Source organism: Orycteropus afer, unplaced genomic scaffold (genome assembly GCF_000298275.1).
Source record: "Orycteropus afer afer isolate SDZICR_OR568_19922 unplaced genomic scaffold, OryAfe1.0 scaffold00141, whole genome shotgun sequence".
Lineage (NCBI taxonomy): Eukaryota > Metazoa > Chordata > Mammalia > Tubulidentata > Orycteropodidae > Orycteropus > Orycteropus afer.
Window position 1 is genome coordinate 7,114,621 of NW_006921728.1, and position 13,896 is coordinate 7,128,516.

General features: G+C 37.2%; 1 protein-coding gene across 1 annotated transcript in view; it reads left to right on the forward strand.

Moving 5' to 3' along the window:
• Window positions 1-13,896, forward strand: part of KIAA1328 (KIAA1328 ortholog) — a 500,809-nt gene that overhangs the window by 315,532 nt on the left and 171,381 nt on the right. Inside the window, exon 8 of the mRNA XM_042781630.1 lies at window positions 10,884-10,991. Within this exon, the coding sequence (XP_042637564.1) occupies window positions 10,884-10,991 (108 nt within the window). The remainder of the gene's footprint in view (window positions 1-10,883; window positions 10,992-13,896) is intronic.

A 13,896-nucleotide genomic window follows, 5' to 3' on the forward strand; every position in this document is an offset into this window, starting at 1 on the left:
TGTGTGTGTGTGTGTGTGTGTGTGTGGTCTGTCTTGCTAAAGGTTTATTTTCATTGTGTTTTCAAAGAACCAGCTTTTTGCTTAATTTTTTTTCAATTTCATTGATTCCCACTCTTTATTATTTCTTTCCTTTGCTTGCTTTGAATTTCCTTGCTCTTTTTTTTCCTCTAATTTCTTCAGGTAGAAGCTTTCATTCTTGGTTTGAGACTTTTCCTCTTTTCTAATGGAAGCATTTAGTGCTATCAGTTTCTCTCTGAGCACTGTTTTGCTGTGTCCCACAAATTTTGATATGCTGTTCATTCAGTTCAACACCTATTTTATGTCCCTGTGAGATTTCTTCTTTGACCCAGGGGTTATTTAGAAGTGTTGTTTAATTTCTCAGCTTTTTGAGATGTTCCCATTCCCTTTCTGTTGTTAATTTCTAGTTTGATTACAATTATAACACATTCTGCATGATTTCAGTTCTTTCCAATTTGTTAAGTTTATTTTTAGGGCCCAGGATATGACCTATGTTGATATAAGTTCCACATGTGCTTGAAATGAAGGAGTTTTCTGCTATTGTTTGGGAGACTGTTCTGTAAATGCTGTTAGATCATGTTGGTTCATGGTGGTGATGTATGCTGTATCCTTATTGATTTTTGTGCCTAGTTGTTCTATCACTTGTTGAGAGTTGGGTGTTGATATAAATATATCTCCATCTACAATTGTAGATATGTCTGTTTTGCCTTTTGGTTCTATCAGGTTTTATTTCACATGTCAATATCTATGATTTCTGGTGCCCACACATTTACAATTACTATGTCTTCTTAGTGGATTGACCATTTTGTCATTGTATAGTGTTCCTCTCTATACCTAGTATTTTTTTTTTTCCTGAAGACTGTTTGATGATGTTAACTAAGCCATTCCTGTTCTCTTCTGATTGATCTCTGCATGTATTTCTCCACCTGTTGGCTTTCAGCCTACCTGTATTGTCATTTTGAAGTTAGGGATTAAGTCTGACATTTTACTTTTTGTTTTATGTTTGTTCCCTCCGGTTTTTACTTCTTTATTTTCTTCCTGTGGATTATTTGAACATTTTTTGGAATTCCGTATTGATTTATCTATAGAATTTTTGAGTATATCTCTTTGAATAGATTCTTTAGTGTTTGCTCTAGTATTTGCCCTGGTTTTGGTGTCAAGGTAATAGCATTACATTATCCACATATAACCTACCAGGTTTACCAGGTTAATTGAAGTTTAGAAATAATATGAAGTTTAGAAGGTCCATTTAGGGACCCCCTGGGTGGCGCAGACTGTTAAGCACCAGGCCACTAACTGGAAGGTTGGAGATTCGAGTACAGCCAGAGCTAACAGCCACTCTGTGGAAGACAGACGAGGCAGTCTGCTTCCTTAAAGATTTACAGCCTTGGGAAACCAATGGAGGTCTCTGTGAGTTGGAATTGACTCAGTTGTAGTGAGTTTGGTTTTGATTTGAGAGGCACTTTGAGAGAAAACGCTGGCAGTCTACTTCTGAAAACTCTACCATTGAAAACCCCATGGAGCCTAGTTCTCATCTGCCGCACGTGAGGGCACTGTGAGTTAGATAGAGTCTACTCAGCAGCTACTGGGCTTTTTGTTTGTTTGTTTGTTTTGTTTTGTTTTTTAAGATACAGTGGTAGAACAGTGGTTAAGTACTCAACCAAAAGGTCACTAGTTCAAACCCACCAGCCACTCCGTGGGAGAAAGATGTGGCAGACATCTTCCATAAAGATTACACCCTTGGAACCCTCTGGGGGAAGTTTTACTTTGTCCTATAGGATGAGCTGTGAATTGGAATTACCTTAACAGCAATGGGTTATCCTCCCCCATTTGTAATATGATCACCTTAAATGAATATTTCCTCTGTATACTTCAGTCATGTTGTCAGAAGGGCCCATTCCCTGGAGAAGAGTATTGTGCTTGGTAAAGTGCAGGGTCAGCAAAAAAAGGGAAAGGCCCTCAACGAGAAGGATTGACACAGCGGCTGCCACGATGGGCTCATAGAGCAAGGATTGTGAGGTGGCTGCAGGACCGGGCAGGGTTTCATTCTGTTTCTCATCGGGTCGCTGTGAGTCGGCACTGACTCGACAGGCACTTAACAACAACTACATACTTTGAGAACCACAAAAGAAAATAAAATTTTGCTTTAACCATCAAATTTTGAATAATTTAGAAAATAGAAAACTGAAGTCTATTGTATTTATCCATATTTTTATTCTTTCTATTCCTTTTTCTTTCCTGATGTTCCATGATTCCTTCTTTTATCATTTTTTTGTTATTGCATGAGAATTTTTTAGCCCCTCTTTTAGGGTAGGTGTGCTGGCAATACATTCTCTTAGTTTTTATTCATCTGAGAGGATACTGTGGCTGGATGAGAATTTCTGGATTGACAGTTCTTTTTTTTCAGAACTTAAAAACTCTTGTGCCAGTTCCATGGCTTATATATTTTCTGATGAGAAATCTACTGTCTTTGAAGTGGTTTTTCACTGTTACATAAGCTCTCCTTTTTCTTTTGCTCCTTTCTAGATGTTTTTTGTCTGTCTTTGGTGTTCAGCACTTTGACTATGATATACCTGGTCTGGATTTCTTTAGACTGAACCTGTTTAAAGTTTGCTCAGCTGGAAGCTATAGTTTTATGTCTTTTGCCAGATTTGGGAAATTTTCAGCTATAATTTCTTTGGATACTTTTTCAGTGGCATGCTCTTTTCTCCCCTCCTTTTGGGACTTTGAAGATACGAGTGTATATGAGAGTAGAAGATAATCTTTTGTTACGTTCCCTGAGTTCGTTTTCTGTTTCTTTTCCCCCAGTCTACTCTTTCTGTTGTTCAGATTTTGTCATTTCTCTTGTTATATTCTCAGCGTCACTAATTCTTTCCTTTGTCCTCATCACTTTGTTGCTGAGATAATCCACTTAGTTTATTTATTTTGGTCATTATATTTTTTCAGTTATCTCAGGTGAATGTTTTCCCAAATTAAAATTTCCATTTGATTCTTCCTTTTGTCTTCTGTTTATTTGCTGAGACGTTTTTCATTTATATCAAGTGTGTTCATAAATTCGTAAATGCTTATTGAAGCATTTTTTTTTTATTGTAATTTGGGTGAAAGTTTGCAGAGCAAATTCACCTTGATTGAAGCTTCTTTATGATGGCTTCTTTGAAATTGTTTTCAGATAATTCCAACATTTGTATTATCTTGATGTTGTTGTTGTTGTTATGTGCCGTGGAGTCGTACCTGACTCATAGCGACCCCTCCTTGGGTTTCCGAGGCAGTATCGCTACGGAAGTGGGTTGCCCAACTTTCCTTCTGAGGAGTAGCTGGTGGGTTTGAACTGCCAGCCTTCTGGTTAGCAGTCAAGTGCCTTAGGCACTATGCTACCAGAGCTCCCATCTTCATATTGGTCATCTGCAGTTATCTTTTCTCATTGAAGTTGAAATTTTACTAATTTGGGAAATGATGAACAATTTTCAGTTGTATCCTGGACATTTTGGGTTTTATGACATGAAACATTGGATCTTATTCTCATCTTTTTTAGCAGGTCTTCTCTGATACCTCCCCAGCAGGTTTAGAGGTGCCCTGGTACCTTGTTATTGCTAGTGAAGAATAGAAATCCAGGCTTCCACTTGGCCATTGCTGGTAGAGGTTGTGGGAGTAAAGCCACAGTTTTTTTTTTTTTCTGTGATATTTGGCTAAAATAAGACAGTTAATATTTAAGTGTTTCCTATTTTGCTAGGCTGCCCCTTTCCTGATTCTTTGACTAGAGAGAGAAGACCATTTTTTCTCGGTGCCTGTTGGTATTTCTAGGTTTCCAGCATACAATCTGACACATACAAGGCAAAAACAAGCCTCAGAAAATTCGCCACTGTGCCACTCCTCTGATCCGAGTCTGCCTTCTCCCTCTAGGTTTCAGAGTCTTCTTGCATCTGTTTTATGTGTAATACCCAGCGTTTACCGCCTCAGAAACCCAAGGAGGGGTCGCTGGAGAGAAGTGCATTTATTTCATCTTGTCCTGAAAGTGAAAATCCATAAAGATTTTAGTGTAAGTAATAAAGACCAAATACATGTGTAAAAGTTCAGTGGGTTGAGTAGTTTATTTTTTCCCCAGTTTAACTCATCTGATAACTTAGGTGAATTAATTTTTATTATTTTGTATTACAAAATTAAACTTTTTGGATTGCACATAATTTCACAAGGTAAATTACTGGAGCCATCTACAATATGGATATGGTGGTATAGCATTATCCTTGAAATTTATAACATTTTTTAAACTCCTAAAATGCATACCATCTGCTGGAAAACTACTCACTTGAAATAATTTGAGCTCTTTCTTCGACCCATATCCCTTTATACTAATTTTAAAGCACATTGTGTTTCTTACTTAGGAGCAGAGTTCCCATCCTGACATAGTGGTTATCATTTGACTTTAATGTAATCTGTTGGATAGATCACATAAAAGGACTCTGCTGATTTCTGGTTTAGGAGTCCCAACGTTTTTACTTTGGGGCATTTTCAGTCTTCTTGTGGACTAAATACACACAAACCATCAGACAGTATCCATTTGTGACAGTGACCACCTTTAGATACTGGTCAGGCTGATTTCTGGTGCCTTAGTCATCTTTTAAAGAAGAGTGTCGTTGTGACTTTGAGTACTGGCCATCCTAATTTTTACATTTCAGTCCAGCCTTATATAGTACTAGTCATAAAACAAAATTCTCCCCAATCAAGGAGGGGAAACAAATCTATAAGAGATGCCCAAATATACAAGGCTCAAGATTTTTAATTGAACGGCTTTCACTTCTCATTTTCTTTTCTTACTTCTACTGTGTTAACCACAGTAAGTTGGTACAACCCAAGATTTGGAGCCTAGATCTATCTATTTGATTAATCAGTATCACAGTTACTATTTTCAGGTTGAAACTGTCCTACTGTATGGCCTAGATTTTAGATTTGTGTAATTTTATCAATCACGAGTTATCTGAAATTCAATCCTCTGCACATTAGTGTCATATACCAAGAATATCTGTCTCAAGTTAATCCTCCTGAATTCAAAGCTTTACATAATCTATGATCACTTCTCTACCCTTTTGCTCCACTTTTCCTCAGAAACGACTTTTTCTGAGGGCAAGTTTATTTCCTTAAAATCTTCCCAATACACTATTCATAGTTTTTTCCTCTAGCCATACCTATTCCTCTGATTTAAATATCTTTGTTCTACTTTTCCATTTATAGCAGTCAAGTGCCTTAGCCACTATGCTACCAGAGCTCCCCTATTAATTACAGGAGATATCAAATCCTACTACTTAATATTTCTAGATTTTTATGATTATTCCAACATACATCAATCTCTCACTTAACTCTATAATAAAGTTATTAAATATGCATAAAATTATCACTTTATTGTCTAATGTGTAGTGGTCTATAACTCAGTTCAATTCTCCTTTTTTCAGCAAACATTAATTACCCTGCTCTGTGCAAAACTGTATGAGAGAGGTATCAAAATGAGCAAGACTTGATTCTATCTCTCAGGAATTTATTGTATATAATCTCAGTCTCTGATTTTTATAAAATTTGAGCTTCTTTATATCTTTGCTGAATTTGTAATTTAAATCACCCACTTCAATTAAATGAATGGATTTATTAATATCTTCTATGTACAAGACATTGTTTATGGTGCCCAGGAGGTTCAAGAGAAATATTGGGAAGGCCAGCTGTAATTGAATCCTGAATGAGTAGCACAGAATTATTGTCAGTAGTTCAGCATTTTTGGATGAGCCTATCATTTTGGAATAAATTTGGAATAATATTAAGGTTTACTTTAATTATGATTAATGATTAATTTTTCCACCTTGATATTACATTATAATTAATAAGAGCTTTCAAAAAGATGTTTTCTCTGTGAGCCCTTTCTAGATTGATTACGGAGGATTTATCTAGATTATTCTTCATGATAGTGCCAAGGCCCACCTTAAATCTTTTTTGGAGCAAAGTAATATATATGTAGTAAATAAAAACCTAGGTTAAATATAAATATTTTTGTCTCTTATTCTTAAAATATATATAGTCTATACCTAGCTATGGCTTCACCACTTAAAAGTGTGTCACCTCTACCTTATGTTAGGTGCTCTACCTTATCTGTAAATGGGTATAGAAACAGTAACTACTTCATAGGGTGATCATGAGGATCAATGTGATAATATATGTAAAGTACACTCACTAAATGGTAGCCACTGTCATTACTAACATCATCACTGTTGCTATTACTACTGCTGCAGAGGCCTCTGTGGCTGCTACTGTTGCTACCGTCGTTTCACTTTGTTCTCATAATTGCCTAATTTTAACATTTTGCATCTGCAGTTACCTACCTACTTGTGTATCATGACCAAGTATTAGTATTAAACTGTAAGTTTCTACGGGGTAATGAATCTCCATTACTTCTCTTTGTGTGGCACTGTGCATAGTGAGTTGCAGTTGTAAGAAAGCCTTTTGACAATGATAAAAATAACCATAATGTGTTAAAAACGTTTTTACCTCTTCATAGTTTGGTTTCATAGTTAAAAGATTAACTACAGAACAAACGTTAGCAGATAACGGTAGAATATATCTAAAATACTGAAGGAATGGGTAGTAAGCATCATGTATTTAGTTACTGTTAGGTACGGTGAAGTCAGTTCCAGCTCATAGTGACCCTGTGTGTACAACAGAATGAAACACTGCCCAATCATGCGTCATCCATGCTATCGTTGCTATGTTTGAGCACATTATTGCAGCCACTGTGCTAATCCATCTTATTGAGTATCTTCCTTTTTTTCTGACTATCTACCAAGCATAATGTCCTTCTCCAGGGACTGGTACCTCCTGATAACATGTCCCAAGTACATGAGATAAGTTTTGCCATCCTTGTTTCTAAGGAGCATTCTGGCTGTACTTCTGCCAAGACACATGTGTTCCTTCTTCTGGCCAAAGCCACTGCCATTGAGTCAACTAGATCTTCTGGCAGACCATGCTATATTCAATATTCTTTGCCAACATCATAATTCAAATGAATCTATTCTTCTTCCATCTTCCTTATTCATTGTCCAGCTTTCACATGCATGTGAGGCAATTGAAAATATCATGGAGTCAGGTGTACCTTAATCCTAAAAGAGACATCTTTGCTTTTTGATACTTTAATGAGATCTTTTGAAGCAGATTGCCAATATAGTATTGCAAAAACTGCGAGGAGGCCACATGTTCTGACCTCCTCTAATCCCACAAAGGGAAGACAGGGTTACCAGCAGTAACCCAAGGCCTATTACTGCCAGGCCAGACATGTTGCCTCCCTCCAGTCCTTTCTCCAACTGTTCCTCCCAGAGCACCCACCACCTCTCTCCTGGGTTCGATAATTCACTGCAGTGGCCACACAGAACTCACAGATTACGGAGTTTATTAGGGAAGCACCAGGCTACAACTCAAATTCAGGAAGAACACTCAGTCTCTCTCCCAGCCCAATGTCCCTCAGCCAACAGTCTCTCACAGTCTCTTTCCCAGCAGTGCTGGTCCTTCAGTGTTTCACTCAGCAATGCGTGTCTCTCACATCTCTTTCCCAGCAGCACGTGTCTCTTTCGGGGGCGCATGTCTCTTTCAGCAACACGTCTTCCTCCACCAGCAGTCAGAGCGAGTTCTGCCTCCAGAAGGCCTCCTTTTTAGCCTGGCAGGGTGGTCAAACTAGCCAACTATAGCATCAGAACTCTAAGCACCTGAGAGAGTGGGCACCTCCCAGAACATTGTTTTGTGCCACTCCCAACAGAAATACTCCAGGTGGACACCTTCAGCAATCAGGAGCTCCTCAGTTGCTCATAGCAAATCTCACCTTGGAGTTTACAAAGACTTATGGGTAGAAAAGCCACACAAAGTAATTTACTATACCACAAGTATCTTGTTTGATTTCCTGACTGCTGCCCCCATGAGTGTTCATTATAGATCCAAGTAAAATGAAACCCTTGACAACGTCATTGTTTTCTTTTTTTTAGCATGATGCTGTTGTGAGGATATTATTTTCTTTATGTTGAGGTATAATCCATACTGAAGGCTATAGTCTTTGATCTTCATCAGTAAGTGCTTCTAATCCTCTTCACTTTCAGCTAGCAAGGTTGTGTCATCTGCATATCACAGGTTGTTAGTGAGTCTTCCTCCAACCCTTCTTCATGTGGTCCAGCTTCTCAGATTATTTGCTCAGCATAGCTCTGGTAGCATAGTGGCTAAAGGCAATTGACTGCTAACCAGGGGGCTGGCGGTTCAAATCTACCAGCAACTCCTCGGAAGGAAGATGGGGCAATCTACTTCCGTAGTGATACTGCCTCGGAAACCCAAGGAGGGGTCGCTATGAGTCGCGTCCGACTCGACGGCACATAACAACAACAACATACAGATTGAATGAGTATAGTGAAAAGATAACAACACGGTGCATACTGTGTGATTTTAAACCACAGAGTATTCCACTTTTCTGTTTGAACAAGTGCCTCTGGTCTATATACAGGTTCCTCATTAGAATAATTAAGCGTTTTAGAGTTCCCATTCTTCACAAAATTGTCCATAATTTTTTTATGATCCACACAAATACCTTTGTGTTAAACACAGGTAAACATCTTTCTGGTATTCTCTGCTTTCAACCAAGATTCACCTGACATCAGCAATAATATTCCTTGTTCTATATCATGTTCTGAATCTGGTTTGAAATTCTGGCAGTTCCTTATCATACTGCTACAATTGTTTTTTAATTATCTTTAGCAAAATTTTATCTACAAGTGATATTAATGATATTTTTAGATAATTTCCACCTTTCTTTGTAATAGTAACAAATACGGATTTCTTCCAAGAAAGCCCTGGTGGCACAGTGCTTAAAGCATTACCTGCTAACCAAAAGGTTGCCAGTTCAAATCCACCATCTGTTCTGCAGGAGAAAGATGAGACAGTCTGCTTTTGTCTTCCAAATTTCTTGGCATACATGCATGAGCACTTCCATTCTTACATGCATTTATTGAAACTGCTCAATTGGTATTCTATCAATTCCAGAAGCCTTGATTTTTGCCAATATGTTCAGTGCAACTTAGACTTCTTCCTTAAATACTGTTGGTTGTTGATCATATGCTATCTCATGAAATGTTTGAATGTCGATCAGTTCTTTCTGATAGAATGACTGTATTCCTTCCATTTTCTTCTAATGCTTCCTGCATCATTCAGTATTTTATCCACAGAATCTTTCAGTATTGCAACTCGAGGCTTGAATTTTTTTCTCAGTTCTTTCAGCTTGAGAAATGTTGAATGTGTTTCTTGTTTTGGTTTTCTATCTCCAGATCTTTGCACATTTCATTATAAAATTTTACTTTGTCTTCTTGAGCTGCCCTTTGAAATTTGTTCAGCTCCTTTACATCATCATTTCTTCCATTTACTGTAACTACTTTATGTTCAAGAGCAAGTTAGAGTCTCTTCTCACACCCATTTTCTCTTCTCTTTCTTCCTTGTCTTTTTAAGGACCTTTTTTTTTTGTTCTTGTTTGATGTTCTTGATGTCATCCCACAACTTGTCATCTTCGGTCATTAGTGTTAAATGCATCAAATTTATTCTTGAGATGATCAGGTGGTATAAACTCAAGGTCATACCTTACCTCTTGTGGACTTGTTTTAATTTTCTTCAGCTTCAGTTTGAACTTGCATTTGAGCAATTCATGGTTTGTTCCACAGACGGACCCTTGCCTTATTCTGACTGATGGTATCGAGCTTCTCCATCATCTCTTTCCACATATGTAGTTGATTTGGGTCCCATAAATTCTGTCCTTTGAGGACCACAAGTATAATCACCATTTATGTTGTTGAAAATGGTGTTTGCACTCAATGTCATTAGTCTTGCAAAATTCTATCATGCAATCTTTGTTTCTGTCTTTCACATTCCAATCACCAGTAATTATCAACGCATCTTGATTGCATATTTGTTCAGTTTCAGACTGCAGAAATCCTCAGTTTCTTCATCTTTGGCATTAGTGATTGGTGCATAAGTTTGAATTGTTGTCCAGTGATTAAATGACACCCAGACTGCTGGTAGACTTCATGTCATACTAATATTTTCAACTGCCTTCTCTCCTCTCTATATGTGAACATAGGGCTAAATTAATACTGTTGAATAGAATACCTTCTTCTTCTTTTGGGGGAGTTTATCTATGATCCAGAGAAAATATGTTAGGCACCCTTCTGCTCTTTGAATTGTCAATATGAGATGTGGATGCCTCCCTTGTATATGTTGGGCAAGATCTTAGGGTGATACTTAAGAGCTACTAGAATTCTCATGTGGCCTCTGCTGATCAGAATATACTTGCTTGGCAATGGAAGCTTTACATTTCTAAAAAATGACTTAGTGCTCCTGAAGCATCTATAATATTGAGTATTTAAATGATATTCAAGTACCCAGTCTTTTCCTGCTCCCCATAAATAAAGCAAAAGCCCATTGCTATTGAGTTGATTCTGACTCATAGCAACCCTTTAGGACAGAGTAGAACTGCCCCATATGAATTCCAAGGCTGTAAATCTTTACAAAAGAAGACTGCCACATTTTGTTCCATGGAGCACCTCATGGGTTCTAACTACCAACATTTGAGTTAGCAGCTGAGCTCTTAATCACGGCACCAACAAAGCTCCTACTCACAAATAAAGAGAATTTAAATTCATGTGAAACCAGTTTGTGGTTATATGTATTTAGGAAGTTCCATTTAACTAGTTTGAGTTTTAATTTGAAAATAACTGTTGATAATCTAGCAGGAAGAGCATTGTCATCCAAGGGTTACCGTTTGGGTTCTTAGGTTCTACAGGATTAGAAATTCTCTAAATTTACTTTTCCAGGTTAAAAAGTCAAGCTATGCTCAAATTGGGAGAAATGACAGTTGATGAAAAGGTTACTAAACCTCAAAAACTCACTCTGGATATGAATGGGAGTGACTCTGGACCAAGGTAATCCTGAGGGGCTAATGAGGGCAAGAATATAAAGGACATGGATATTAAGGATATGCTTAGAATGTATTTATAGCTCTATATTGGTAAATTTAGTTTTCTTATCATATGATTAATATATTCTTGGTCTAAAATTTTAGAAAACATGAAGTATAAGAAGAAATAACATATAAAAAATAAGAGTGAAGAGAAAATAAAAATCATTCTGAATCCAATCCTACCACTCAGATACAACGCTTTAAGCCCTTTTTTCCTTTTATTATATAATACTGTATTCCCTATTGAATAATTGGGATTATTATATATAGAATTTGATTTTTTGCTTTTTCAGTCTATCATATTTTCTGATGCTATTAAATACTTTGTGAAAACATGATTATTAATTAATTCAACAAATATTTATTGTATTGCAACTGTGCACCAAGATTTATCTAACATGTTATTGGATAACATTTGTTTTTCTGTTATAAATTGTGCTTTGAAAAACATTCATGTCAATAAATTTTTTTTACTTTACCGCTACTTATTTCCTTGATATAGAGTCCTTAGACTGAATTACTAACTCAAGAATATATGAATCCTTTCCAAATTCTTGATTAACAATACCAAGTGACTTTCCATTAAAGTTAAATTAATATACATCCTCAAAACACTGTTTGAGATTTCTCTTTTCATGGCATTTGGGAAATTTTGGTCCATTATTTAATTAAATATTTTTTGGTTCTCTTCTCTTCCTTTTTTTTTTCTTTTTAACTTTTTGTTATGATTTGGAAGTTTGCAAAGCAAATTGGTTTCCCATTCAACAATTCATATGCACTTTGTTTTATGACATTGATTGCAGTCCCCAGAATATGACAGTCTTCTCCCTTCTTGCCTGTGTTTTATTTGTTCTTCTTTCCTATCCCTTCCTGCCTTCTGAGCTTTCAAAACCCAAACCCACTGCCATTGAGTTAATTCCAACTCTAGCAACCCTATATGACAGAGTAAATAGGATTTCCGAGGCTGTAAATCTTTACAGGGACAGCCTCCTCTTTCTCCTGAAGAGCATCTGGTAGATTTGAACCATTGATCTTTTGGTTAGCAGCTGAATGCTTTAACCACTGCACCACCAGAGCTCCTTTCTGAGCTTTATCCCTGGGCAAATGCTGACCTTTTTATCTCAAATTGTTGATTATTCTAAGGAGTACATACCTCCTTGGTGTTATTTTTCACATTATTGGCTTGCCTGTCATTTGGCTCAAAGTTGAGCCAAGGGAGTAAGTTTAGTTTCAAGCCTGAAGAGTGTCTAAGAGCCATAGTCTTAAAAGTTATACCAGTCTCTATCAGACTAGTAAGTCAGGTCTTTTTTATTATTTTGAATTTTGTTCCACATTTTTCTTTTACTCTCCAAGACTTCCTAATATGACCTCTTTCAAAGTGATCAGCAGTAGTAGCAGAGCAACATCTAGTTTCTTCTGGTCTCAGGGTTATGGAGGTTGGGATTTACATGGTCTCTTAGTCCATTGGATAAATTATTCTCTTGCATCTTTGATTTTCTTCACTAGTCTTTGCTCCGGATGGGGAGAGACCAATAGTTGCACCTTATATAGCCACTTGCAAACTTTTAAGACCCCAGTCACTACTTGGGGAGAGACCAGTAGTTGCACCTTATATAGCCACTTGCAAGCTTTTAAGACCCCAGTCACTACTTACCAAAGCAGGAAGTAGAACATTGTCTTTTTCTGCTGTGATATGTCAGTTGACCTTTGTGTCCCCTGAGACTATGGTGCTGAGACCCCAGGCCCAGTAACTGTTCCCTCAAGATCTTTGTTTATGGCTAAGAAGTTTTCATAACTTTGTTCCCTATGTATTCTACTACATTCTTGAATATATTTGCAGCATATGTAAATACATATGTAGAAATATCCTCTTTCAAATATGTATATATGTATATTTATTCATGGGTGTTGTCCCATTTGCCCTCCCCCTCCTGTTTAGCTTGTGTGTCTATTTATGTATCTACTTATAGATTATTGATATTACTATTACTGCAAGATTGATTATGTAATATTCTTTACCTTTATTGATTTTAACTCTGGTGCTCCTCTCAGTGTCTTATATCACTTTGATTATTTTGTTATGACCTCTCCTTTATTGTTTATAGTCTTTCCCTTCACACAAGTTAATAAAAGTCTACCTTCCCCTCTCACCCCTGATAACTTTCAAAAAATGTTTATTTCTCTTTATGAACCTATTCCTTCCTTCTTGTTACAGTAGTGATTTCATATATTATTTCCCCTTTTGTGATTGCATTGAGCAAATCTGTTGCAAAACACCTCTTTAAAGTGTTGAGAAGGAAAGATGTCAATTTGAAGACTAAGATATGCCTGACCCAAGCCATGGTATTTTCAATAGCCACAAATGCATGTCAGAGCTGGACAGTGAATAAGAAAGACTGTAGAAAAATTTATGCATTTGAATTGTGCTGACGAAGAATATTGGATTGCTAGAAAAATGAACAAATCTGTCTTGGAGAAAGTACAGCCAGAATGTTCCTTAGAATTGAGAATGGCTAAACTTTGTTTCTCAAACTTTGGTCATGTTGTCTGAAGGGACCAATACCTGGAAAAGGATATCATGTGTGGCAAAACAGAGGACCACCAAAAAAGGGGAGGACCTTCAACGAGATGGACTGACACCATGGCTATGAGGATGGGCTGAAGCACGGCAATGATTGTGAACGTGGTGCAGGACCAGTGTTTCTTTCTGTTGCACATAGGGGCTCAATGACTTGGAACAGACTCAATAGCACCTAACAACAATTTCACTCAGCCTACTCTGGTAGCATAGTGGCTAAGGCACTTGACTGCTAACCAGAAGGCTGGGGGTTCAAATCTACCAGCCACTCCTCAGAAGGAAGATGGGG